The sequence below is a fragment of the Melanotaenia boesemani genome, chromosome 23, assembly GCF_017639745.1.
Source record: "Melanotaenia boesemani isolate fMelBoe1 chromosome 23, fMelBoe1.pri, whole genome shotgun sequence".
Classification (NCBI taxonomy): Eukaryota; Metazoa; Chordata; class Actinopteri; order Atheriniformes; family Melanotaeniidae; genus Melanotaenia; species Melanotaenia boesemani.
The window spans coordinates 2,090,366-2,117,640 of record NC_055704.1 but is presented as its reverse complement, the minus strand read 5'-3'; the positions used below and the strand labels follow the sequence as shown (position 1 = coordinate 2,117,640).

Genomic DNA, 27,275 nt, shown 5'->3' with positions numbered 1-27,275 from the left:
ATGGAGCCTGGAGCCGGCCAGCTGCCAGTCCAGGTCCTGGGAGAGAACGAGGCGCTGCAGCAGTTCTTCAAAGGTGAGACATGAACTGTTACAGCACGGCTGGGTGACTGCAGATACTAGAGAACCTGTTATAGAGCGAACTTTAAAAGATGTTCAAGGGTGTTTCAGGATGGTTTTGTGATTTTTAAAGTTAAGGTGAGGAGGACCCAGGGGTCTGTGAAGCAGCTGACGTGGTCCTTGATGCTGATCCTGGGGTATTTGAAGAGTCAAAGTATTTTTTAAGAGATTCTGGAGGAATAATTGGAGCAGATCTCTGTAAGTGGTAGGTGTTGACAAGAAGAAGGTTCTAAAAGCTTTCGTCATGTTTGAGATGTTCTGCAGTCTTTGAGGAGGTCGCAGAGGTTCATAAGGAGATCCCAGGAGTTGTTAAAGGAACTGAAGATATCTTTTATGAGAATCCTGGCGCTCTTGAAGAGTGAAGTGATTTTCAGGAGGTTTTAAGGCGTTCTAAAAGAGGTTCCAGCTTTCTTTAGGACTATCAAGGACTTCCTCGAAATGTCCCATGAGACAGGTTGTTAAGTGGCCCCTAAAATGTCTTGAATATCATGAAATGACCGAAGCTAGAAAAGTGTTTTTCAGAGCTTTTCCAGTCTTTCTGAAGAGCCTCAAAGGTCACCAAAGAGGACTAATTTATTCTTTAGATTTTTCAGTGGTCATTTTCAGAGTGGCTGAACTAGACTGGAAGTTCTGGATTTCTAGATACAACAGTTATCTTGCAAAGTCCTGTCAGGGCTCTGTTTCTCAGAGATGTTGTGGCAGATATTGAAGGATCAATAAGAGGTCCAAGGTGTCCTTGAAGATTCTGAATTGATGTTTAAAGAATACCATTCCTACTTGAAGTTGTTTATAGGTCTTTCAGGTTACTGCAGGGATGTTTGAAGAGGTCCATAAAGTCCATAAGAAGTTGAAGTGTTTCATGGTCCAAGTGAAGGTTAAAATAGAGGCATATCAAGTTTCTGTGTGGTCTATGGAGTGGTTCCAGTAGTCCTTGAACTGAATTTGGTCCTTTAGATGGATTAGTGTTAAATCCAGGTAAGTACATGGAGAGGGGGCGTTTTCAAAGAGGTTCAGTCTTTAAGAAGACTCCAGAGGTCATAAAGGAGGTTTTTATCTTCCTTCAATGTTCACTGAGGATGTTCCACTGGTATGAAGAGGTTCAGTGGTCCATGAGCGTTGTCAGCTCATCTTTAAAGCAGCTGCAACATATTTTGGAAAGACTTGTTGGCTGGGAGGCTCTCTGTGTGGACGATGAAGGTGAAGTAACTCTGAGAAGTTCCTTAAAGGTGCAGCGTACATCATTAAAAACTGTGTTTCACATCACTTTAGTGAAATAATTTATGTTTTTATTCTCTTTGAATGAGTTATTTACATCTACTAGGGTCCACATACTGTGAAGCTTTAAAACTGCGGTACCAGCTTTGTTTGATAGGTGCTAGAACATGATTTGGGATAAGTAACACCTTAAAATGACCATAGAAGAAGACAGTACACATGTACACAATGTTGGAGTACTTACCTGTAGCGCAGTCATTGCTGCACCTGAGGCCTCTGGACCCACTCACACATGAAAACTTGTTCATATGTGGAAGACTTTTGGCCACTGACAGCCACTGTACATTCACAACTGTGAATCTGAAGATATTTTCATGCTTACATTCACCATTAGATGTCAGCAGTTTGTATGCACTGTACCTTTAAGAAGGTTGAAGGCAGGGGTGTCCAAAGTCAGTCCTTACGGGCTGCTGCCCTGCAGGATTTGGATGTTTCCTGCTGCAGCAGCTGAATCAGATTGATGGATCAACATGATTGGGCAGAACTTAACAAGTTGTTGAGGAGAACCATTTAATTTGAATCAGGTGTGTTGGAGCAGGAAAACATCCTACAAACTACAGGGTTGCAGCCCGGAGATGGTGATCCCTGTTATAAGGGATTTCAGGATGATTTCATGGTCTTGGAAGAACTTCCATGACTTTCTGGGAAGGTTCAGATGTTTCTAGGTGGTCTTGAAGACAACGTTCTTGGTGTTGGAAAGGAAATCTCATTTTATGAAATAGTTCTGAAACTTTTGACTTGAAAATACAAACTTTCTCATTGCTAGCATGTCAGCAGGTCACATTGCAGTATCTGTACCTTTATATCTGTTTTCTTATCTCTATATGCATGTTGTTCAAGTTGTATTCAAAATAGTTTTTTTTCATGATTTAAATAAGACAAAGTTTATGAAATGATGAAATTTCAGAGGAAATTAATGTAATTTAATGTGTGTTTATGTCTCTGTGTGCAGGTCAGGATGTTCGTGGAGTGTTGGACAGTTCTGTCGCCGTAGATACGAGCATCCTGGAGCATTACCTCAGTAACGACATGGACCCCAGCAGCTTGTATGATTCACACAAACACATTAAAACACACCACTCACTACTGTTCTCCACTGACTGTAAACACAGGTGAAACAAGATGAAGAGCAACAGAAAAATTATAAATACAGCTGCGATACTGGAGGCTTAGACAGGAAAATTCATAGCCTGGACAAGAGACCCAAAAGCAGGACGTCTGAAACAGGCTGAGGTTAATAGTTTTATTTAAATAAGTCTTGCAAAGACTGGATCAGTTAATCATGCTTGGTTGGATCTCAGAACATGAAACAACGATCTGGCAACAGGACAAGGGAAAACGCAGCCTGTATAGACACAGGAGGAAATGGGTCACAGGTGGAATCAATCGGGGCAGACACTCACAGCGGGAGACACAAAGGCAGGAAGGAAAAGGTACCTGAAACGAGAGGAGAGTTGGGGATTTCAAAATAAAAGAGACAAGCCAGAACAGGAAACAGACGAGACAAACAGAGCTTAACAAACATGACGAGACACAACAAAAATAACATGAATGATTTTTTTTTTTTTAATTCTTGAGTTATATGAATGGAGAACTCATCAACCCTTCATTCTTCTGGTTCAGTTGCTTCTAAGATAATTAAAATGTTCATTACTGACAAACCAAACTGAAACATGATTTGTAATCAAACTATTTACATAAAGTTTGTAATTTCAAACATTTGTTTCCTCATATTGTGTCCTGTTGCTTCTTATCAAGAATGACACAAAGTCTTAAGTTAGTACATCACCACAATAAGACAATCAAGTAATACTTCTTCCTGTTCTGAGGCATAAAACTGGGCCTGCTGTTATCGTAGTTCATAAAGTTATATAACATCCATAAATTCAACAACAGCCCAGTTGGTGTCAGTGAAGGATGGAAACACAAACAGAAATTTGCCTGCAGAGTCAACATGTTGGTACACTAAATTCTTTAAAATCTAAATCCACCATGTCAGTGTGTTCTTGTTCTTTCTTTCTTTTCCCAGCATACTTCCCGAGTCTCCGCCTGATTCCAGCTCAGAGGCTTGTTCACCTCCACAGATACCAGGTACCTTTGACCCAGAATCATCCAGCATGAAAAAGAAAGTAACAGCTTGAAGTAATGTTTTTTCAGAGGACTTTTGCTCTAGTCTTCAGAGGTGTGCAGGTTTGTTTCTGCACAGCTCTCTTAAGGGTCCCAGCACAGTATTTCAACCAGTCTGAGGTCTGGACTTTGGACCATGTCAACACTTTGATTCTTTGTTTCAGACTTTCTGATGTAGATCTGCTGCTGTGTTCAGGATCATTGTCCCTTCACATGAGACAGTTTCAGCCAAGCTTTAGCTGTCAGACAGATGGACTCCAGAAGAGTTCATGGTCATCTAGATGACTGCCATGTGTCCAGGTCCTGTGGCTGCAGAACAAACCCAGATCGTTCAGATTGATCCCACAGGGCAGGTTCCAGCTTACCCATATTCACATCGCACATCAAACAAGGGCCTATGTTAGCAACTTTTGTCCAAACAGACATAAAGGTCATACAAGAATTAACTGAAAAAATAAATACTTACTCAGTAACACAGTAAAATTATAATAAATCCAAGAAAAAGGGATAAAAATCCAAGTTAAAATATCAATTCATTAAAAGATTCTTGTCAAAATTCAGCAGCCTGATGTCTGAAGGAATGAATGACTTGGACAAATGGGTTGTTTTACCGGTGGGAGCGCGGTAGCTGCGACTAGAATGCATCATCACAAACTCAGCAGCCACAATATGGTGGGGGTAGCTGATGATGGTGATGGCCTTCCTGTAACCTGAGACTTCCAGAGTGAACTCACATCTGTCTGTTTGACTTATCTTAGAACCTGAATGTTTTTCAGGGTGTTCCTGTCCTTTAATAGAGTAAATTAAAAGACTTTCAGTAAATAAACAATATAAAACTGTCATGGATTCTAACATTTAACATGCTAACAGAGGCCTGGAGAGTCTGAGATGTGGATCTGATGGTCTGACTTTGGCCTGAACTTGCTGGGACGTCCACTCCTAGGAAGCTGTATCAAATGTTTTCCAACAATCTTTCTCTCAGTCAAATTATGGACCCCTGATAGTTTAGAAATAACCTTAGAACGCTTCCCAGATTGATAAGCAGCAAACAGCTTCTCTCTCTCTTCATTGCTGATGTCTTTCCTCCTTGGCATTGTGTTAACACACCTGAATTCTGCATTTATGAAGGAGCTCAGATAGATGATGATCAATAAATCAGATACATTTGATCAGAATCACCTGGCTGCTACTGGACCTTTTAAATCTTATAGAAGTGTTGTTCATCTGAGGTTGCATTTACCTAATAACTAGCAAATTGGTTTTATTATGTTCCTTTGTAAGCCTTAGATTTGACAGGGTTTACTTTTGTTTTCACACCTGTACATTTCATGACATGGTTTTTATTAACTTTAAACAGAATTTTCTTACTTTTATAAAATAATGTTGTCTTCCAACATCTATTATGCTTTCCACAGTTTAGATGTGCCCTTTTATTCAGGCCACTGGGTCAGTGCACAACAAACAATTTCATTGTTTTTTTGTTTTTTTTTAAAGGAGGATAAGCCATTCTATACTTAACCTTTTACAATCTGAGGCCCCGTGTTGCAGGACTTTTAGAACAGATGATACCAAACTGTGCCAAAATGGCCATTTTTGGAGGCTTCTCCTGGACCGTCTGTATTTTGTTCTGCTTTACTCTGAATCATAATTGGCCTTTGTAGAGATAATGTTGTGATATGATGTGATAGAGGTTTATGGCTGCAGCTGCATCATTCTGAAGACACATTTTATTTAGATGCCTAAAGAGAGAGGTACAGGGCAAGGCAAAGGGGTGATGGGTTCACCACATAAAACTGCTGATATTCAGGAAACAAAGATTCTCAGTGTTATTTTTTTCTAATTGACAGATCTTCACTATGAACAATCCTACTGGTCGACCCAGCAGGAAGGCCCATCCTCGTCCTGTCGCTTTAAGGATCGGGGCTCCACCCCTTCAGACTCTCACTTATTGACTGGATCATCATCCTGTCGGCTTAATGATGGAGGCTCAGCCCCCTCCCACACTAACCTGCTGACTCATGATCAGCTCCGTGGTTTGGGCCTTTCAAATACTTATATTAAAGCTGGGACTCCACCTGCCCCCCAAAACCAGCACACGCACAGCTCATCTGAGCACTACTTTCCAGGGCGGTGTTTACAAGGTTACACCCCACCCACGCCTCCCTCACGACCTCTACCTCCGTCCCATAGCTACGTTCCACCCATTACTGAACAAGGCATGGTCCTAATTGTCCCCCCACCATCTTCAGACTGTCCTCTGGGCCCTGTCTCCACACCACACACCTGGTAAGACAGCTTTAGATCAGCTGATGACAAGTTCTTTTCTATAAATAATATCATGTGATTTAAATCAAAGTTATAAGGATGGATTTTTCCATTTGTGCTTTAACCTGTCTGTCTTCCACCTGTAGTCTTCCAGACAGTAAAAAGAGAAGAAGATCTGAGTCTGGGGAACCATTTGCAGGAGCTGATTCGTCATGCTATGAAGGTGATGGGACTCGTGGTAGTAGCGTGGGGAACCGTGATAGTGGACTGGGTCTAGCACCCTCCCAGCTGCTGACTTGGGAGCATTACAGTCCAGGGCAATGGAGCTCTCTATACGACAGCAGCAACCAAACACTGTGAGTACACCACCAGCTGAATCGGTGCTTTTCAGTGTGTGTAGTTGCTATGGAGATGGTATAAGGAGCTACAGTATCCACTATGAGGCACCTGCACAAAGGACTTGTTTTGTGTTGTAGGTCTCCTCTTGCCTACCGTGTTGATACAGATAAAGGCTTCAACTACTCTCCAACTGATGAGGCCTTTGTTTGCCAGAAGAAGAACCACTTTCAGGTCACCGTCCATATTGGTATGACTGGAGAGCCACATTATGTCAAAACAGGCAGTGGACTGCAAGAAGTGGACCACTTTGAGATAAATGTGTTTGGGGTTAAGGTGGGTATCCCACAGGATTTTCAAATTTTCTGTCTGGAACTAGTAGCTTGACCAGGCTCAGCTTAAAAACTGAAGGCAAAGGGAAGCTGCTGTTTGCTCTGACCAGAAACAGCTGGATGCAGTCAGTTCTATAAAAAAGCCTTGACCTTATTTTGGGTCAGATTTGAGCTCCATCCAGTCCAGCAACTAGGTCTGACCCTACATTTTTTATGTGATGAACTGCAGCTAATAATGAAAATATAAAACATTTGATAATAATATTTCTAATAATCCAGTGTGCCTCCTTACAGCTGGAAAGTCCCAGCCGTCTGGTGACCATTGAGCAGTCTCAACCGGACCGCAGCAAGAAGTCCTTCCACCCTGTCAGGTATGTGTCCCGGCCCGTTTCTCCAGCGGTTATAAAGTAATAGAATCAGATGACAGCAGGAAGAGGCCTCTTAACCAAACTTTGTGAAAGTTAAGTTATAAAACCTTACATTTACTCTCTACTACCACTGATTATTACTCAATGTTACTAACTTTGCAAAACTATCTAATATTACAAGAAATCTGCAGGATTTGCACGAAAAACCATCCATCCTTACAAGTTATACCTGATTGTAAAGGTGATTAATCAGTAGGCCTGAGTGATATAGAAAAAAATCTAATATTGATTATTCGGACATATTTTCAGATTTAATTTCATAATAATACTAATATTGCAATAGATTTTTATTGAGTTTTATTTCTGACGGCACCCAAAGCGCTTACACTGGATCCATTATTCATCCACTCATTCATACTCGCTGATGGTAAACTACAGGTGTAGCCACAGGTGTCCTGGGGCAGACTGACAGAAACATGGCAGCCAAAGTAAGCTAACAACCTCTTTTCAGTTCCAGCTTTGATTCAGCGTACAAAGGAAATAGTATTTATAAATGAGATGGAGGATTACAACAAGATGACCTCTAAATATGAACTGCTCTATTTCTAACAAGGAAGCAAAGCTGAGACATGAACTACAAGATGCAACCTGTGGCCAAAACATGGAAGCTTCCTCTAGAACAGGTTTCTACTTTGTCCTTGTAGCAAAACAAAACAGTCTGACCACAGAAAACAGATGGAGAGACAGATAGATGATAGACAGATAGATGGATAGACAGATAGATGATAGACAGATAGATGATAGACAGATAGATGGATAGACAGATAGATGGAGAGACAGATAGATGATAGACAGATAGATGGATAGACAGATAGATGATAGACAGATAGATGGAGAGACAGATAGATGATAGACAGATAGATGGATAGACAGATAGATGATAGACAGATAGATGATAGACAGATAGATGATAGACAGATAGATGGAGAGACAGATAGATGATAGACAGATAGATGGATAGACAGATAGATGATAGACAGATAGATGGATAGACAGATAGATGGATAGACAGATAGATGATAGACAGATAGATGGATAGACAGATAGATGATAGACAGATAGATGATAGACAGATAGATGGATAGACAGATAGATGATAGACAGATAGATGGATAGACAGATAGATGATAGACAGATAGATGGAGAGACAGATAGATGATAGACAGATAGATGGATAGACAAATAGATGATAGACAGATAGGTGGATAGACAGATAGGTGGATAGACAGATAGATGATAGACAGATAGATGGATAGACAGATAGATGGATAGACAGATAGATGATAGACAGATAGATGATAGACAGATAGGTGGATAGACAGATAGATGATAGACAGATAGATGATAGACAGATAGATGGATAGACAGATAGATGATAGACAGATAGATGGATAGACAGATAGATGATAGACAGATAGATGATAGACAGATAGATGGATAGACAGATAGATGATAGACAGATAGATGGATAGACAGATAGATGATAGACAGATAGATGATAGACAGATAGATGATAGACAGATAGATGATAGACAGATAGATGATAGACAGATAGATGGATAGACAGATAGATGATAGACAGATAGATGGATAGACAGATAGATGATAGACAGATAGATGGATAGACAGATAGATGATAGACAGATAGATGATAGACAGATAGATGATAGACAGATAGATGGATAGACAGATAGATGATAGACAGATAGATGGATAGACAGATAGATGATAGACAGATAGATGGATAGACAGATAGATGGATAGACAGATAGATGGATAGACAGATAGATGATAGACAGATAGGTGGATAGACAGATAGATGGATAGACAGATAGATGATAGACAGATAGATGGATAGACAGATAGATGGATAGACAGATAGATGATAGACAGATAGATGATAGACAGATAGATGATAGACAGATAGATGGAGAGACAGATAGATGATAGACAGATAGATGGATAGACAAATAGATGATAGACAGATAGGTGGATAGACAGATAGGTGGATAGACAGATAGATGATAGACAGATAGATGGATAGACAGATAGATGGATAGACAGATAGATGATAGACAGATAGATGATAGACAGATAGGTGGATAGACAGATAGATGATAGACAGATAGATGATAGACAGATAGATGGATAGACAGATAGATGGATAGACAGATAGATGATAGACAGATAGATGGATAGACAGATAGATGATAGACAGATAGATGATAGACAGATAGATGGATAGACAGATAGGTGGATAGACAGATAGATGATAGACAGATAGATGGATAGACAGATAGATGATAGACAGATAGATGGATAGACAGATAGATGATAGACAGATAGATGGATAGACAGATAGATGGATAGACAGATAGATGATAGACAGATAGATGGATAGACAGATAGATGATAGACAGATAGATGGAGAGACAGATAGATGATAGACAGATAGGTGGATAGACAGATAGATGGATAGACAGATAGATGATAGACAGATAGATGGATAGACAAATAGATGATAGACAGATAGATGGATAGACAGATAGATGATAGACAGATAGATGGAGAGACAGATAGATGATAGACAGATAGGTGGATAGACAGATAGATGGATAGACAGATAGATGATAGACAGATAGATGGATAGACAAATAGATGATAGACAGATAGGTGGATAGACAGATAGGTGGATAGACAGATAGATGGATAGACAGATAGATGGATAGACAGATAGATGATAGACAGATAGATGGATAGACAGATAGGTGGATAGACAGATAGATGATAGACAGATAGATGATAGACAGATAGGTGGATAGACAGATAGATGGATAGACAGATAGATGGATAGACAGATAGATGGATAGACAGATAGATGATAGACAGATAGGTGGATAGACAGATAGATGGATAGACAGATAAATGATAGACAGATAGATGGATAGACAGATAGATGGATAGACAGATAGATGATAGACAGATAGATGGATAGACAGATAGATGATAGACAGATAGATGGATAGACAGATAGATGATAGACAGATAGATGGATAGACAGATAGATGATAGACAGATAGATGGATAGACAGATAGGTGGATAGACAGATAGATGATAGACAGATAGATGATAGACAGATAGATGATAGACAGATAGATGGATAGACAGATAGATGGATAGACAGATAGATGATAGACAGATAGATGGATAGACAGATAGATGATAGACAGATAGATGATAGACAGATAGATGGAGAGACAGATAGATGATAGACAGATAGATGGATAGACAGATAAATGATAGACAGATAGATGGATAGACAGATAGATGGATAGACAGATAGATGATAGACAGATAGATGGATAGACAGATAGATGATAGACAGATAGATGGATAGACAGATAAATGATAGACAGATAGATGGATAGACAGATAGATGATAGACAGATAGATGGATAGATAGATAGATGATAGACAGATAGATGGATAGACAGATAGATGATAGACAGATAGATGGATAGACAGATAGATGATAGACAGATAGATGGATAGATAGATAGATGATAGACAGATAGATGATAGACAGATAGATGATAGACAGATAGATGGATAGACAGATAGATGATAGACAGATAGGTGGATAGACAGATAGATGATAGACAGATAGGTGGATAGACAGATAGGTGGATAGACAGATAGATGATAGACAGATAGATGATAGACAGATAGATGGATAGATAGATAGATGATAGACAGATAGATGGATAGACAGATAGATGATAGACAGATAGGTGGATAGACAGATAGATGATAGACAGATAGATGATAGACAGATAGATGGATAGATAGATAGATGATAGACAGATAGATGGATAGACAGATAGATGATAGACAGATAGGTGGATAGACAGATAGATGATAGACAGATAGGTGGATAGACAGATGGATGGATAGACAGTAGATCTTTACCCATCTTACATTTATGGAGTTATGACTTCAGACTTGTGTGAGGACTTTTCTCGTGACTCAACATGCCGTTAACTTTTTAAAATGCTTTTTGTTATTGACGTTATAACAAAAGGCCCCATTTACAAAAGAAAATATAAAACATATTGCAACGCATAGTCCAAATTTAACTGTGACGCTATTTCACATTCCTGTCTCGCAGTGTGTCATGTTGGAAAAGCCTGTGTATGGCCGGAGAATCCGATTGACTGCTTAACAGTATTGTTGGAAGACCTATTGATCAGGACATAACACGTTTTTTCGAGTTCTGAAATGTTCTCTCTCCACATCAATCGCTGTGTATTAATTCAGCCTTTAAACCTCTGGACTTGTGCTGGTACGGACAACCTATGTCTGACAGCTGCTCCAGGTGGGAGGAGACAGGTAGAAACTTCACTTCACTAAGTCAGTTACCATGGTAACAGACTCTGGGTAAGGCTTACCTCTCTTTCTGGAACGGAAAACGCAGTTTCCCTCAACTCAGCGTTAACACGGAGAGTTTCAAAATAACCTGCTGTCTGGAACAGGACTTTAAAAAGATTTAGAGCAACTCCTCTCAGTAAAACCGTCTTTATTAACTTCATCAAGGACATTTCTGAAGACTGACTTTTGTCTGTCTTCTGTGTTTTTGGTCTCAGAATTTATGGAAAATTAGTCCGTGATGAGGGTAAAGACGTGACTTCTCGGCTGAGTGTAGCTGTCACATGATGTTGACCGTCGACAGGAAGTATGAGTGCGGATCAGGTTTCAAACGTGCTGCACACAGCCTCAGTAACTGAGCAGGCTTTCCAGCCATGTTTAACACACTGAATGGTTTTCTTAAAGGGGAGAAATAATCAGCCAAACACAATTTTCCTTACTTTTTGCATCAAATGTATTATATTTTCAGTTACATATCAGTAAAATTGTGAAGCTTAAAGAAATTTATATGTAATCTAAAAACAATGAATTGTGATTAACCAGGGTCAGTCTTCCTGGTGGCAAAATAACCAAAGTAACACTGGGTAGACTGCACTTCACCGAGACAACAGCAAACAACATGAGGAAGAAAGGCAAACCCAACCCTGATCAGAGGTATGAATGAATGAATGAATGAATGAATGAATGAATGAATGAGCTACATGCTAACTGCGTGTGCGTTTATGCAGGTATTTTCAGATGGTGGTTGGTCTTTATGCTGTGTTAAAATCGGAGAGTTTACTTCTAACGGCTCTGGTGTCGGAGAGGATCATTGTCAGGGTAAACACATTCTTCATACCGATAATAAATGAATCAATTGAATCAGAAATCCTTTGATCCAACCGTTTCAGAGCAGACTGAAGCTCTGATTGAAATAAAATCTTAATCTAAGTGGGTTTTCCTCCTGCAGGCTTCCAACCCAGGTCAGTTTGAGATGGATGGAGACTCCTGCTGGCAGCGGGGGGCGGTTCAGGAATCTGTGGTCTGTCAGGGTCGAGTTGGCATCAATACTGACTCCCCTGATGAGGCGCTGGTTGTCTGTGGTAACGCCAAGGTGATGGGCGCCATCATGCAGCCGTCCGACTGCCGTGCAAAGCAGAACATACAGGAGGTCCAAGATCAGATATTATTTAAAACTTTTTGTTTTAAAGTTAAGGTAATGCAAAGATTTCCCAATATTGTAGCTAAATTATTAATTTAAGTCCTTCTTTGTTTCGGTCTGTCAGGTCGACTCTGAGCAGCAGCTGAAGAGAATCACTCAGATGAGGATAATCGAGTTTGATTATAAACCGGAGTTCGCCTCCACCATGGGAATAGACCACACCCACCAGACAGGTGCTGCTATTGTTTGTATTCAGTCACATGACTTTTACAGACTCGTGTACTTAAGGTGAACGAAGTGGTGGTCAAACAAATCAAACTGGCTGATGTTGTGCAGGAAGATATGAGACGTCCGATTTTAGATGCGAGTTCAGCGATGGATACCTAAAAACGTTGAGCTACGTGATGCCATAGATCCTTCTAAGTTATCCAAGAAGGATTTTTATGTTTAACTGGAGAAATATTTATCAGTTTAGTTACCAGATATATGGAATTATCTACTGCTTCAGATCAGGTTCTGCTTGACCAAGCAGATGAAAACATGAAAAATCTTGGAAGTGTAGAAATTGTTGTTGTGTGGATGGTTAAAGCAGTTGGGATTAAGACCCTTCATGAAAAAACTCTGCATTGTTTCTGCTCCCAGAAGTACGACTTTAGCTGTTATCATAGTGCTGTGTTTGCTGGAAGCCAGAGGTAGGCAAGTTCAGTCCTAGAGAGTCCTGCAGGTTTTAGATGTTTCCTTTCTCCAGCACACCAGATTCAAATTAAATGGATTCACCAGCTTCTCAATCGTGCATTCCGGTTGTCCTCAGAATGTGTTTTCCAAGGAAATTTTGCTGGAAATAACAAAGCGACCTCGTCTTTCAGGTTTAAGAGGACCTTGAGATTCCAGATTTAAACCACCTGTGGTTCAACATTGTCTTTATTAAATTTCTTTCTATGTTTTGTCTTCACTGAGGTTCCTCACCAAGTTGTTGTTGTCATTATTATGTTTTTAAGGTGGACTTGTTTGTGAAATGTCCATATGTCAGTATTTGTTGCTTATTCATCTTTTTCCTTAAAACTGGCTGCTGTTGTCAGGGTGTCAGTTTTCTACGGCGTAATTGTAGATGCTACTTTGGAGGCAGCTGCAACACCAAAATATTCTGGTAATGACGTAGTAAACCTTTATTATATAGCACCTTTCAAGATAAATAATCACAAGGTGCTTCTCAATAAAACAAAACAAACATGAGAAAAAAAGACAAAAGTAAGTTTAAAACAATAAGTTTTTAGCTGCTTTAAATGATATTACTGGATCCACAGATCTCAGCTCTAGAGGAAGGAGTTCCAGAGAGTCACCTACTCTGGGGCGCTTGGATTTACGAGACAACTAGAACGCACCACAGGTTCTGCTCAGTGACTTATTCGTTTGAATCAGGTGTGTTGAAGCAGAGAAACATTTACCGCTACCCCTGGTGTAAGCAAACCTCAACAGGCTGTTTCATGGTCTAGATCTGGGTTGGGGAACCCTGGTCCTCAAGAAGGGCTTTCACACGGGCGCCAATTCCCAAAACTAATTTTTAACCAGCTGGTGCATTTACACTGGAAAAAGTTGGTTCAGAACCTGAAAGGCTGGTTCTTAATGGGCACCCTGACATCATAGGCGGGCCAAGTTTGGATTCATCTGAATGCCAGACCAAATAATCAGATTCAGAAAGAGAAGGAGGAATACCACGACAGAAAAAGAAGTGGAGCTGGAAATGTAGAAGCCAGCCGAGTACCTCCTCCCCCACTTGACTTCCTCAAATGAAGACGGAAGGATGACAAATCAATTCGAGCCAATTCATTGTCGTCCAATCGGTGTTTGTACGAGCCAATTCATAATAAATAAAAGCCTAGCTAAGAAAATCAATAGATTGCATTGAATCTTGACTTCATTTTGAATCCCCATCCTGAGCTGCACAGAGCGGCGGGCAACAGTGGAAAGGAAAAATAAATCCCTTTTACCAGGAAGGGAAAACCTCCAGAAGAATCCAGCGACCATCGGCCACTGGAATCATTAAAACCTGAATGTCACTGCTTTGTTATGTTGCCTGGCCAGTTATTTGAATTTTGTTAGGAGATTTATATAAGTTGGTGCTGGCATGTTAACATCGCATGAAATTCTTTTGATTATCAAATATGTAATTTATCATGACTTAACCATCAACTTTCAGGCCAAACTTCCCAAAATGTTGATGTTTGACTCCCGTGTAGTTAAGTCCTCCTAATTTGGTTCTGGTTCAGCTGTCATGAACAAGGTTCTGAGACTTGAGAACTGGGCCAGAACCAGAAGCAGAACCGTGTGTGTGTGAAAACCTCTAATTCAAGTTAATTGGTCGCAGTGCAGAACTTGATAAGCTGTTGGATCTATTTAATTTGAATCAGGTGTGTTAGAGCAGGAAACATCCAAAACCTGCAGGACAGCGGCCCTGGAGGACCAGGGTTCCCCACCCTTGGTCTACATTCTTCATAGGAGCCCAGCCTGTGTCGTCCCCATCATAAAGATTGTTGGGACACCCTGGTGGATGAAGCTAAAACATTAACTCAAGTTAAAATGAATAAATCTACATGTTGTTGCTTAGCAACAACGTCACTCTGAAGTCTGAAGTAACCTCAATCAGTTTCACAATTTGAACAAAATTCCAACAACCAAAAACAATGCAAACACAAGGAAATTTCCGGATATCAAGAACATTTTCGTCACCCACACTCTGGCCTACCACATGCTAGGATGACCACCACTTCCTGTTTCACATAACTAATGAGGCAGGTGTGACTTCACGTGAGTACAAACGATCGATTTCTTGACCAGTGGGACATATTTTGATCAGCCGTGTGATATTTCAGGTGTGATAGCTCAGGAGGTGAAGGAGCTGCTGCCATCTGCAGTGAAGGAGGTTGGAGACGTCGTATGTTCAGACGGCGAGAGGATACATAACTTCCTCATGGTGGACAAAGTAGGAAATTTTTCCAAAAATTTAACTAAGATGCCTAAACAAACAAACAAACAAACAAATATGTTCTGATTGTGAGATTCAGACAAAAAAAATCTAAGACAGCATAAGTGTGAAGACTGGTAAGCCTAAATGAGGGATTTTAACTGCTCCACATGAGTTGAGTAAATAGTTTTCATGCCTGTATTGGCTGGCGGTTAAGCAGAGGCTTAAAATGACATTAAAAATGGCATTAAAACAGCTGTTAACATTTGGCCTCATTAACCAAAAACCATGAAAGTCACCGTAATGCCCTCAACAGCATTCTCTTCCTCCTGCAGGAGCAGATCTTCATGGAGAACGTGGGGGCGGTGCAGCAGCTATCGAAGCTCACCGACAACCTGGAGACTCGTATCCAAGAGCTGGAGGTCTGGAATCGCCGACTGGAGAAGCTGAAGAGTCTAACAGGAAGCCTGCGCTCCACCGGGTATCCATCCTATCTACCAGTTCATATGCGTTTGCATGACCGTGCTTTAGTTAACTTCAATAAATCAAGTATTTGGTTTGGGTAGTTTTACTTCAATACCGCAATATCTGTTTGAACTCAACCAGGTGGTTTTCTTGTGACCAACCAGACGAAGAAGAAGAAGAAGAAGAAGAAAAAAAAATTCCCAGTCTCCTGGGTAAAAGTCCTGCATTCAGCCCTCCATTATACCTCTAGATGTTAACTTTGTAGTTTTTTTATCATCCGTAATGGGGAAGAAACTTAATAATCAAGTGATGAAACATCCGGATATCGAAGCCAATATGACAAAAATGGAATATTTTTATCCATCTTGAGGCGTGAACCAGCAAATGTACTTTTACAACCTTGCACCTGGATTTGAAACTTGGTTAGAAAACCATGACAACTCCTTATCTTTTTGTGTGAAAGTTGTAACACTGTCAAGTAAGCAGCACCATGGAAAAGTACTGATAAGCATGTGTTACATAATAGTGAAAGCTCTGTTATCAAAAGAAATCACAGTTCAAGGACATCTCACATTCTGAAAACTACTGTGAGAGCGAATGACGAGGCATGAATTCACCTCACCCAAAGAAGACTTTAAGTTTCTAAAAATCAGTTTAGCCTCTCTTTAACCCCTTAAAATCATTTTACTGGACCCTTGGTGATGTTACAGGAGTGTTTCTGTTGCAGCATCATCTGCTACAAGATAAATTGTTTTAGTGACTGGTCAGAAAAAGTGTTTACTGAATCTGCAGTTTTGATTGTAGCCTGGAGTGGTATACATCATTCACATCTGAAGAATCTCAGCTTTCAAATGGTGAATAACACGTGTAGGTACCACAGGACGTCTGGTTCGGGTAAATTGATGCTCGACTTCATCAGCTGGAGGAGGTGCTCAGCTATATCTGCATTTTGCATTTTTGACTCCAAGCACTCTTTATGTCAAAGGTTCAAGGTTTTGTCAAACAATTAAAGGACAGTCAGGCTCCAGTTTGACACTTTATAATCTTAACCTGATAAATCTGGTATCAAGAACTATTAACTCTAACAGAGACAAAGCCTAAATGTGGGAATCAAACCTCCAACCTCCATATTAAAACTCCAATAACAAACTTTGGCAGACCTTTGGGAAAATGTTTCTTTAAGGATGGGAACCTGCCTATGTTTACTACAAAATCAGTGCTGCTTTGAAATCGGGAGGGGGGAATTGTTTTAAGCACCACAGAAGAAGAGTTGCAATAGGAACCATGATGCACTTGCACAGCAGGAAAAAATGGTATTTTTAGGACCAGCAACATTTCGGCTACATCGTGCTGCAGGTCTTAATGCTCAGTTTCAATTTGTTTATCTTCAATGATGTAAAAATCAGAATTTACTAGACTTAAAGGTCCCATATTATGCAAAACTCACTTTCTAAAGGTTTTCTAACAGTCGTATGTGTCCTCATAGCCTGTGCAAAAGGCCCAAAAATGAGAAAATTCTGTGACCTCTCACTTGCTTGTTTCACTTTTTAGTGAATGTGTGCTCAAACGGGTGAGTCTGAGCTCTGAACCCCCGGAGACTCCGTGACGTCACTCGTAGGTTTCTGAAGAGCTGAACTGAAGCTCGTTGGGCAGTTCCCACCGTCACCATCTCGGCAGCATCACGCGTGTTGTCATTCCCGAAAAATCCAAAAATGTTCAAAGAGGTGGAGCTGAGAGGGGGACTGTGAAGGTGGGGGTGGATAATTGACTCCCATCAAACTCTGAGCTGCCTGTAGCTAAGAGCTAACTGAACCAACTCGGATCTAAAGTGAGCTAATCGGCTAACGGAGGTAGGCGGGCTAAAGCTGTTAGCCAGCTAAAAGCCGTGGTTGTGCTGCACTCTCTCTTCTTGTTGCAGACATTGGATGCCTGTCAATCAAAAGGACACATCCCTAATTATGCCAAATTTCAAGATTAAATAACATCCAAACTGATGTTAGAAAAAATTCACAGTTGACATGAAGGTAAACCTGACCTATTAATCCTAAAATGTATTTTTGTACCAGGCTTTAAACATGTTTATTTCTGCTGTGAAGTTGATCTTTTTAACATGGGAGTCTATGGGGATTTGCTCTGTTTTGGAGCCAGCCCCTAGTGGATGAGGGGTGAACTGCAATTTTTTGCATTTCTGCGCAGACTTCACATTTTACAGGCGGAGGTTGCTGCTTGGTTCAGACACAGAAACAGCCCGTTCTCAGTAAAGCTCACTAGAGCTACATTTGAAATGGTTGAAATTAAGGACCAAGGCTGAATTTAGAGTAATACACTTTGAAAACAATGTTGCTTGACCTCTTGTACCCATATGAAATTGCTGAAAAATGTATACTATGGGAACTTTAAAGACTTAAATTTTATACAATTCAACAGTATTTCATTTTCTACATTGTTTATGTGACTTTTGCAGTTTTGTTTATGATCAATAATGACTCCTAAGAGTTTGACTTCAAGAATCGTGCCTGTCAGTGTCGTTGATTTTGATTTCTCTATCATTATTTGTTGTATGATTTCCAAAAAAAATGCACATAAATTATTTACACACAGTATAAACAACAATGTCCCAAGTACCAATCCCTGTGGCACCCCTCATGCCTGACCTGACTCAGGGTCAAACATGAGGCATGAATCCGGTTTAGGACCACATATGAAAGCAGTCTAGATCTGATGAAAGAAATTGGATTTGTGCTGTTCAGGTTGTCATAAAAATCTGATCTAGGTCACATACTGGTCTTTAATTTCAGATTTCTTGTGTTCCCCCCAACAGGAGGCCTCAGAGACATGGCAGTGTGTCGACAGCATCGGGTCCTGAACCATGTAAAACTGAGAAAGTTCAGAAGGAGGGTTCATGTCAGAAATACAAGCAATGTCTGCACAATAAAATCTTCAAGGCCAGCGTCTTCACCCTGCTGGCCACCATGGCCTTCTGGTGAGGAAAGACCAGTTATTCTCTTTGTTTTTATATGCAAATAAAATTTTTAACTCTAAAACTTTAAATCAATAATTTAATGTGTGCAGTGTCATCTCCATCACCGCTCTGTATCTGCTAAACTTAAAGGGGAAAGACAATGACACCTTTCCTGGCAACAGGTAAATATCTTGTGATAGGAAAAGCTGTTTATATCCAGGTATGCTGCTCCAGCCTTTACAACATCAAAGAAACTCTCATTGTGTCTGTTGTGCTGCCTGCTGGTAACAGAGTAAGACTATTTTAAAAAGGACTGCTGCCTTCAGGAAGCTTCAGAATGTGTGGGATGTTGGGTGTTTTGTGGAGCAGTTTATTCTGATTGTTCTTTCTGTCTGATAGTAACAACAGCTTGGTGCAGACGACGCCTCAGACCAGCACAGGTAACCTGCAACCTTTTTTAAACTACATGCAGATTTAAAACCAGAGGTTAATGAACATTTTCCATCAAACTAGAACTTCTCCCACATGACAAACACACAAGTTGTTAGGGTTTTATGCCGTTCTGATAATCAGGAAGCCTGTTAAATCCGACACTTATTGATCAATGAATTGTTTTACTATTGTGGTTTTATTAAGTCCTGATCCAGCCCTCATTTCTTTATATTTCCCTTCCCAGTGGTCAGACTCTGCTGTAATTTGTTAAAGTGGTTTTTAAGTTGATCTTTAGGCTCTTTGTTACAAGCATCCTGTCTCAAAGATGCTTCATTTGTTGCAGTTTCTTTGAAAACCAGCAAGGATCAGACTGTCTGACAGACAGAAAACAGATTTTAGCAGCAGTAAGGTGATTCCCAAACAGCTGTTAGCTGGAAACCTAGCATATCTCAGCATGGAGGCAGAAACTGGACACGTGGAGGACAAAAGAAGAAGAGTCAGGACTAAAAACTACCTACAGCAGATGAAAAGGATCTAAAATCCAACAAAAACCTGACACAGGACCTGAGAGATGCATCTGGACCTTAAGCTGATCCATCTACTGTTGGCCAAAGCCAAAGGCCAAAGTGAGGAATGGTCTCCATGGAAAAGTGGCTGTAAAGAAGCTGTTCTTAAGGAAGGGAAACAGGAAGAAAAGGCTGAGGTAGGTCACATAACACAAGAACTGGGCTGAAGATCAGTGGAAACAGGTCTGATGCAGAGATGGATCCTCCCCAGAACCCGGACCGCAACATTACTGAAGCAGTGTGGGATCATCTGGACAGAGAACAGAAAAAAAATGTAAAAAATCATCTACAGAAGAGCTTTGGAGAAATATTTCTGGAAAGTCCTTGAAAGATCCTGGAGAACTATTCCTGATGACTACTGAAAGACATGACAGAAAGGGTTCAGACTGGGATGAGGAATAAAGCTTTACATTTGCACAGGTTTTTCCCATTTTCCTAACAACATTTAAATGAATGAGGTGCGGATCAAGATCTTCTTACTGTAGTGTATAAAAATGTACTGCCTGTGATCTATATGTAATCATTCTGACAAAATCTCAAGTTTTTATTTTACAGGATCCAAATATTTCTGGGTATTAGCTTCAGCAATGGCAGTAATGCAACATATATCATTTTAATTGAAATATTTTTTCCTTCTCTCCTCCAGTCACACCAACCAGTCCCCCTGGTCCTTGGCCTCCAGATGTGGACTTCTGTGACCTGTTGTACTGTGATGAGGTGCACTGTTGCCCTCCACCAGCAGGGGGCGGAGGTGGCTCAAACATTGCAGCCTCTGAGTCCACTAGAAAGTTTGAAATTAAAGGTAACAGCAGCCTAACATGCATGGATACACAGAAATGGAGATAAAGTAATTCACACCTGCACACACAGACAGGATGCAGACTCATGTTACAGCTGGGCATTATTTGCTTTAGTATTTGATATTTTTATTATTTTTTTGTTTCACAGAAAAAAATCCAGAAGGACTTTTTCAGCGTATGAAAAGTGCTGGAGACTGTGAGTGTTCACTTTAAAGATCAAACAATCTAGGGGTTGTCAGAGCTTTGGGGGAGGAACTTGTGTTGCTGGGGGTGCAAAGCTTTATCTGATAGAACAAGAAAATAGCTTTTCTCCTTTCTCCATCAGGGACAAACACCACCATCCATACGTTCATGATCAAAGAGAACCAGCAGGTGATTGACAGGAAGTACTGCATGAGAGATGAATGTCTGTAAGTGGACACAGATGTTATAATGACTTATTCCTCTCTTAAATACAATGAATTTCTGAGAAAACAAATCTCAGACAATAAGGTTGGACCAAACTTTCCCATCGTTGTTTTCACTGAAACTGAGTGCAACATGAGTAGATTCAACCTGAATACATATCAGACAGCTTTCTGTTGAGCACAATTAAACAGCTGTGTTTACAACTTTGTGGAAAAAAAGAGCTGATTGTGGTTTGTTCGTTAGAGCCTGTTTACATGACCATGAAACTCCAATTACTGGGAGTAATTGGATCATTTTAATAATAGGACCTGTTGGCTCTACATGAATAAGTCCATACTAAATCTCTAAAGAATAAAATGTGTTTTATGTGAGTTTCAGTCAAAACAATTCAGTCAAAACAATTTCTTACCAGTCACAATGTAAGTTAATATAAAAGTTTATTACAGTCTTATGGCTACTGTTTTTGTGCTTCTTGGTTGCAAAAATATCAAGAAATCAAAGTAAGAAACGTATTTGTAGAATCTTTTATCAAAAAATGGGGGAGTTCAACTGCTAGATGAGGTGAAAACTGTCTGTCACAGCTGTGGCCGAATGCTGAAAGTTATCTTTCTTTCAGCCAGCTTTTCTCTGTACTGTCAAATAAAAGCCACTAAAGCTCAAAAACCTAAAAAAGAGAGATTAAGCAATGGGTTGATTCTAAATTTATTACCAATAAAAATCATCTAATATTATCTTTTTGTAGATAAAGTAATTTATGCCTTTACATTAAATGGTACATTTAAAACATCTTAAATAATGTATTTCATGATGTTTAGTAAAATACTGTTTATAGGAAACATCAGAAATTTTGATAAGATGTTCGTGTTCTTTTTTTCCAGGCCTGGAAGATACATCTTCAGAGTTCCGGTTAGCAAGTTTGTCCCAGTTAACATGAGAGTCACCCTGCTGATGAAGTAAGAAATTATTAAATATAAATACACACACTGGAAACATTTAAACAAAATGTTACAGAATACATTCAATAACAACAAAATTTTACTTATTAAAACACAACTTTATGGTTGACAATGCAGTTTATTAGCATAACTCTTTAAAAGTGCTGTTAGCATGTTAGTGTAGCATTTTTGCTAAATGAGGCTTCTAGCTCACAAACAAGCTAACAGTTGGTGCTGACAGCTGCTTTCTCTAAATATAATTTCACTTTATACATTAAAAGAGTGAAAGTATGTGAAAACTTTCTGTATATTTATGTATTAATTAATTTATTTTTATTTCTGTGTAGCTCCACAGAGTTGTTGGTGGTTCATCTGTGTCGTCTAGATGAGTCCTCCACCTGCTCTGCACTGCTGGATGCAAACACAGTCACAGAAAGCAGATATCCATCAAATACACAGGTAAATATCAGCAGCCAAGCATGCATGCAAGTTAATGAGTTTGTTTATTTTTATTTTTTTAACCTTGGGAAAGAAGGCTTCTAGTGTTTCAGCTTTAGGGACCTGCAACTTTCATTTGTCTAAGTAAAGTGTTTCGGAGGTGAAAATATCCCAATTGGTTTGAAATTTTAGAATTACAACAATGAAAACAGTTGTTCCTTCCCACATTTATTAAGACTTGGCTTTAGATTTATTGAGATTGATCTGTTCTTTGCTTCATTGAACATTTAGTTTTTATTTTATTTGTACTTGCTAAAAAATGTGATCTTTGTGGCTTGTTTCTGCAGGGAGAACATGAATGGCCTCTTCATGTGGCTCGTCTTTATCAGAGCTCATATTATTTCCGCTCGGCAGTGGCTGTAAGAATTTTTGTTTCTGCTTCATATAACATTAAACATCTGATTTCGCTAGTTATGAATGCATGCAAGTTCAGGATATTTTTCAAGCCAGCATGGGAAATATTTTGGGATCAGGAATCATTAAATAAATTTAATATTTGTAGAGTTTAAGTTTAAGTTACATTAAATTATAATTTATTGCCACAATCCATATAAACACATCATGTTTTCACAATGATGTAAAAACCCAATACCAAAAAGCTTGGGACACTGTGTAAAAATAAATTAAAAACAGAATGAAAAAGTTTCCATAACTCGTCAACTCATATTTTATTCCCAGTAGAAGATAAACAACATATCAGAAGATGAAACTGAGACATTTTACCAAATGATGGAAAATGAGCTGATAGTGAATCTGATGGCAGCAATACTTCTAGGAAAAGTAGTTCCAGGGTGATATTCAGCATGGTGTAAAAAGTAGTTCCAGGGTGATGTTCAGCACGGTGTAAAAAGTAGTTCCAGGGTGATGTTCAGCACGGTGTAAAAAGTAGTTCCAGGGTGATGTTCAGCACGGTGTAAAAAGTAGTTCCAGGGTGATATTCGGCACGGTGTAAAAAGTAGTTCCAGGGTGATATTCGGCACGGTGTAAAAAGTAGTTCCAGGGTGATGTTCGGCACGGTGTAAAAAGTAGTTCCAGGGTGATGTTCGGCACGGTGTAAAAAGTAGTTCCAGGGTGATGTTCGGCACGGTGTAAAAAGTAGTTCCAGGGTGATGTTCGGCACGGTGTAAAAAGTAGTTCTAGGGTGATGTTCTGCACGGTGTAAAAAGTAGTTCCAGGATGATGTTCGGCACGGTGTAAAAAGTAGTTCCAGGATGATGTTCAGCACGGTGTAAAAAGTAGTTCCAGGGTGATGTTCGGCACGGTGTAAAAAGTAGTTCCAGGGTGATGTTCAGCACGGTGTAAAAAGTAGTTCCAGGGTGATGTTCGGCATGGTGTAAAAAGTAGTTCCAGGGTGATGTTCGGCACGGTGTAAAAAGTAGTTCCAGGGTGATGTTCAGCACGGTGTAAAAAGTAGTTCCAGGGTGATGTTCGGCACGGTGTAAAAAGTAGTTCCAGGGTGATGTTCAGCATGGTGTAAAAAGTAGTTCCAGGGTGATGTTCAGCATGGTGTAAAAAGTAGTTCCAGGGTGGTGTTCAGCATGGTGTAGCATCTCTTCTTCTAACATGTCTGGAGACGTCTGGGAAGTGAGGGGACCAGTTGCTGGAGTTTTAGGAGAGGAATGTTGTCCCATTCTGGTCTGATGCAGGATTCTAGCTGCTCTACAGTCCTGGACCTTGGTTGCTGGATTTCTGCTTCCATGATGCTCCAGATGTTGTGTACTGGTGAAAGGTCTGGACTGCAGGCAGGCCAGTTCAGCAGCCGGACTCTTCCCCTGTGAAGCCATGCTGCTGTGATGGATGCAGGATGTGGTTCAGCATCGTCTTGCTGAAATCTGCAAGGCCTTCCCTGAAAGAGACGTTGTCTGGATGGGAGCAGATGTTGCTCTAAAACCTCCATGTACTTTTCAGCATTGATGGAGCTTCACAGATGTGGAAGCTGCCCACGCCATAGGCACTAATGCAGCCCCATCCCATCAGAGATGCAGCTTTTCACCTGTCCACTGATAACAAGCTGGATGCTCCCTCTCCTCTTTAGTCTGCAGGACACGCCGTCCATGCTTTCCACAAACTAGTTCACATCTTCATCCAGGTTTCCACTTTGCCTCAGACCATTTTAAATGAGCTTTGGTCCAGAGAAGACGGAAGAAGCTGGTTCTGGATCCTGTTCACATCTGGCTTCTTCTTTGCATGATGGAGTTTTAACCTACATTTGTGGATTTCAGGATGAACTGTGTTCACAGACAGAGGTTTCTGGAAGTCTTCCTGAGTCCATGCAGTGGTTTCCAGTAGAGAATCATGTCTAATTTTAAAAATCACCAGCATCCATTTGGATGTATTGGAGTCGCCATGAGACCACTGAGAGACTCAAGGCAGACGAAACATGCTCTAGCCTGAACCAAAACAAATGCTGTTATCTTCATCTGGCTCCCTGTACTGGCCTTGGAAGGATGGTTATCAATTTCTCCTGGAAATGTTATGCAGATGGATGCTCTGCCCCCATCCTCCCCCCTCCCATTTTCTTGGGCTGTGGAACTTTCCTGGATCAGCTCCCATGGTCACCCCACTATTATCTGGGGCAGACTGGCGAAAGGCACTGGGAGAAAGTTCACACACGTACACTTACTACGCACACAAGCAAGCACACTCACATACACTACTACAGACACACCTCCCCATGACTTCACTGCCTTGGTTGTCCCTTCCCCCCATCCCTACACTCCCGAGCGGCAGGTTGATTAGATGCGCTTGAGTTCAGCAGCGTCCTCACTTAGCTGCGTTGGGAGCCCCCCCCCCCGTCAGGCCCAGTGTAGAGATGCCTTTTTTTTCTAGCCTCCTCCCGTTACTCTCCCTCATGTTTTCTTTTCCATCTATGAAAATGGCGCGCTGCTGCACGGCGGCTGCTGCACGGCGGCTGCTGCACGGCGGCTGCTGCACGGCGGCTGCTGCCTCAGTCTGCCTGATCCTGTTTGTTCATATGTTGTTGTTGTCTACTCTAGGACGGGTTTGTACTGGAAAAAATTTCGTTGCACCTGTTGCAATGACAATAAAGTTTCATTCATTCATTCATTCATTCATCCAGTTTCAGCCTTGTCCCATACACACAGAGATTCCTTCTGATTCTCTGAATCTTTTGATGATATTTAATGATGTAGATGGTGGGATCTCCAGTCTTTATAATTTTGCTTTGAAGAACATTTTTCTGAAATTTTGCCATAATTTTTAGATGCAGTTATTTGCAGGTTGTTGAACCTTTGTCCATTTTTACATCTGAGAGAATCTGCCTTTCTGAAATGCCCCATTATACCCAGTCATGTTACTGACCTGTTACCAATTAACATAATTAGTTGCAGTTGTTTTTGATTTGTAGTAATAACCTTTCCAGCCTTTTGCACCTCTTTCAACTTTCTACAACATGTTGCTGTCACCAGATTCAAAAGTAGCTCATATTTTTCATTAAAAGGTAAAATGTCTCAGTTTGAACATCTGACGTATGCTTCATGTTCTACTGGGAATAACATAAAGTACAGACCATGTACCATTTAAAATATAAACTGATGAGATTTGGAAATCATGATATTTAGTTTTATTTACATTTTACACAGCATCCCAACTTCTTGTAGGGTTATATTTTGGAACTTTGCAGGGAACCAAAAGATCCTTTTTATTTGTTGTTTTGTGCATTTTCGCTTCAAACTCAAGTCTGTTTTATCAACTAAGTTGATTTTAAAAAACACACACACACAACTATAGCTGGTTGGCATATTTTTACATTGATCTAGCGAAAAAAAAAAAGAACCACTAAATGTCTTATTAAAAAAATGGTATTAAAGTTATGTAAATTCATTGTCCAAATTGTTTAGTAAAACATGGTGTTACGTTTCTCTCTTCAGGGTCAAGCAGACTGCAGTACTGACCATCACTATGCGGGGGTGCTCTTCACAGACTACCACTTCCACTTCTACAGGCGTTGCTCAGACTTGTAGTCACACATTTACAAATTACTCACAGAAAATTAGAAAATTAAGATTTTATATAACCTTTGTTGCTGTAAGAGGACGATGGACAGATGGAATGATAAATATGATGGTCGGCAAGACTGGAGGAGAAGAAGGAAGAGTTCTGATATATCTTTTTTTGTTTTGTTTTGTTTTGTTTTTTTGTTTGTTTGTTTGTTTTCTTTCGATTTCCAGTGGAGGACAGGACAGTTTTACCTCTTTTTCGTAAAATGTAAAGATATTTTATCCTGTGCTGAGGGATCATGAAGAGACACTGGCTGGCTTGAAGACTCCTGAGCTGAAACGTTGGTGAGGCAGAACTTTAAAACAACCTGGAATCTGAGACGCCACAAGAAGGAAGTGAACATATGTGGTTGTGGCTCTTTGTGGTTTTAGGTTCTTAGAGTAAAATGTATTTGCTATGTCGTGCAAAACAAACACAAAAACGACTTCTGAAATTTACAATACCAAGAAAAAAACAAGAAAACTTTGATCTCAGACTTTTAATATTCATTTTTTGCTTTTTTCTGTAATTCAGTCTTGAACAACAAATTTCAGAATTCATAAATACAATTTTATGAGTTCTGACATTGAGAGAAAAGGCTGTTAAAAAAATTGGAGGTAATTTAAAAAAAATTAATAACAAAGTTGTTTGACTCGTGCTAAATGCTGAAGTTGCTGTAAAAACAATTACTGATGTATTTTGAGTCATTTATAAATGTAAAAATGTTTAAATTAATCTTTTCTATGAGTGTAAACAACTGAAACCTGAGTGTTTTAATAAATACAATTTTTTTCTTTTTAA

General features: G+C 39.9%; 1 protein-coding gene across 1 annotated transcript; it reads left to right on the top strand.

Moving 5' to 3' along the window:
• Positions 1 to 27,275, top strand: LOC121635082 (myelin regulatory factor-like protein). Its single transcript, XM_041978142.1, has 23 exons — positions 1 to 73; positions 2,345 to 2,438; positions 3,422 to 3,483; positions 5,367 to 5,805; positions 5,931 to 6,140; positions 6,261 to 6,456; positions 6,747 to 6,823; positions 11,850 to 11,960; positions 12,035 to 12,125; positions 12,256 to 12,456; positions 12,572 to 12,680; positions 15,318 to 15,427; positions 15,745 to 15,890; positions 18,696 to 18,857; positions 18,947 to 19,018; positions 19,236 to 19,276; positions 20,481 to 20,636; positions 20,783 to 20,830; positions 20,960 to 21,044; positions 21,921 to 21,995; positions 22,325 to 22,436; positions 22,763 to 22,834; positions 26,366 to 27,275. Exons 1-23 carry the CDS (start codon positions 1 to 3, stop codon positions 26,456 to 26,458), a joined length of 2,835 nt encoding a protein of 944 aa, XP_041834076.1. The 3' UTR covers positions 26,459 to 27,275.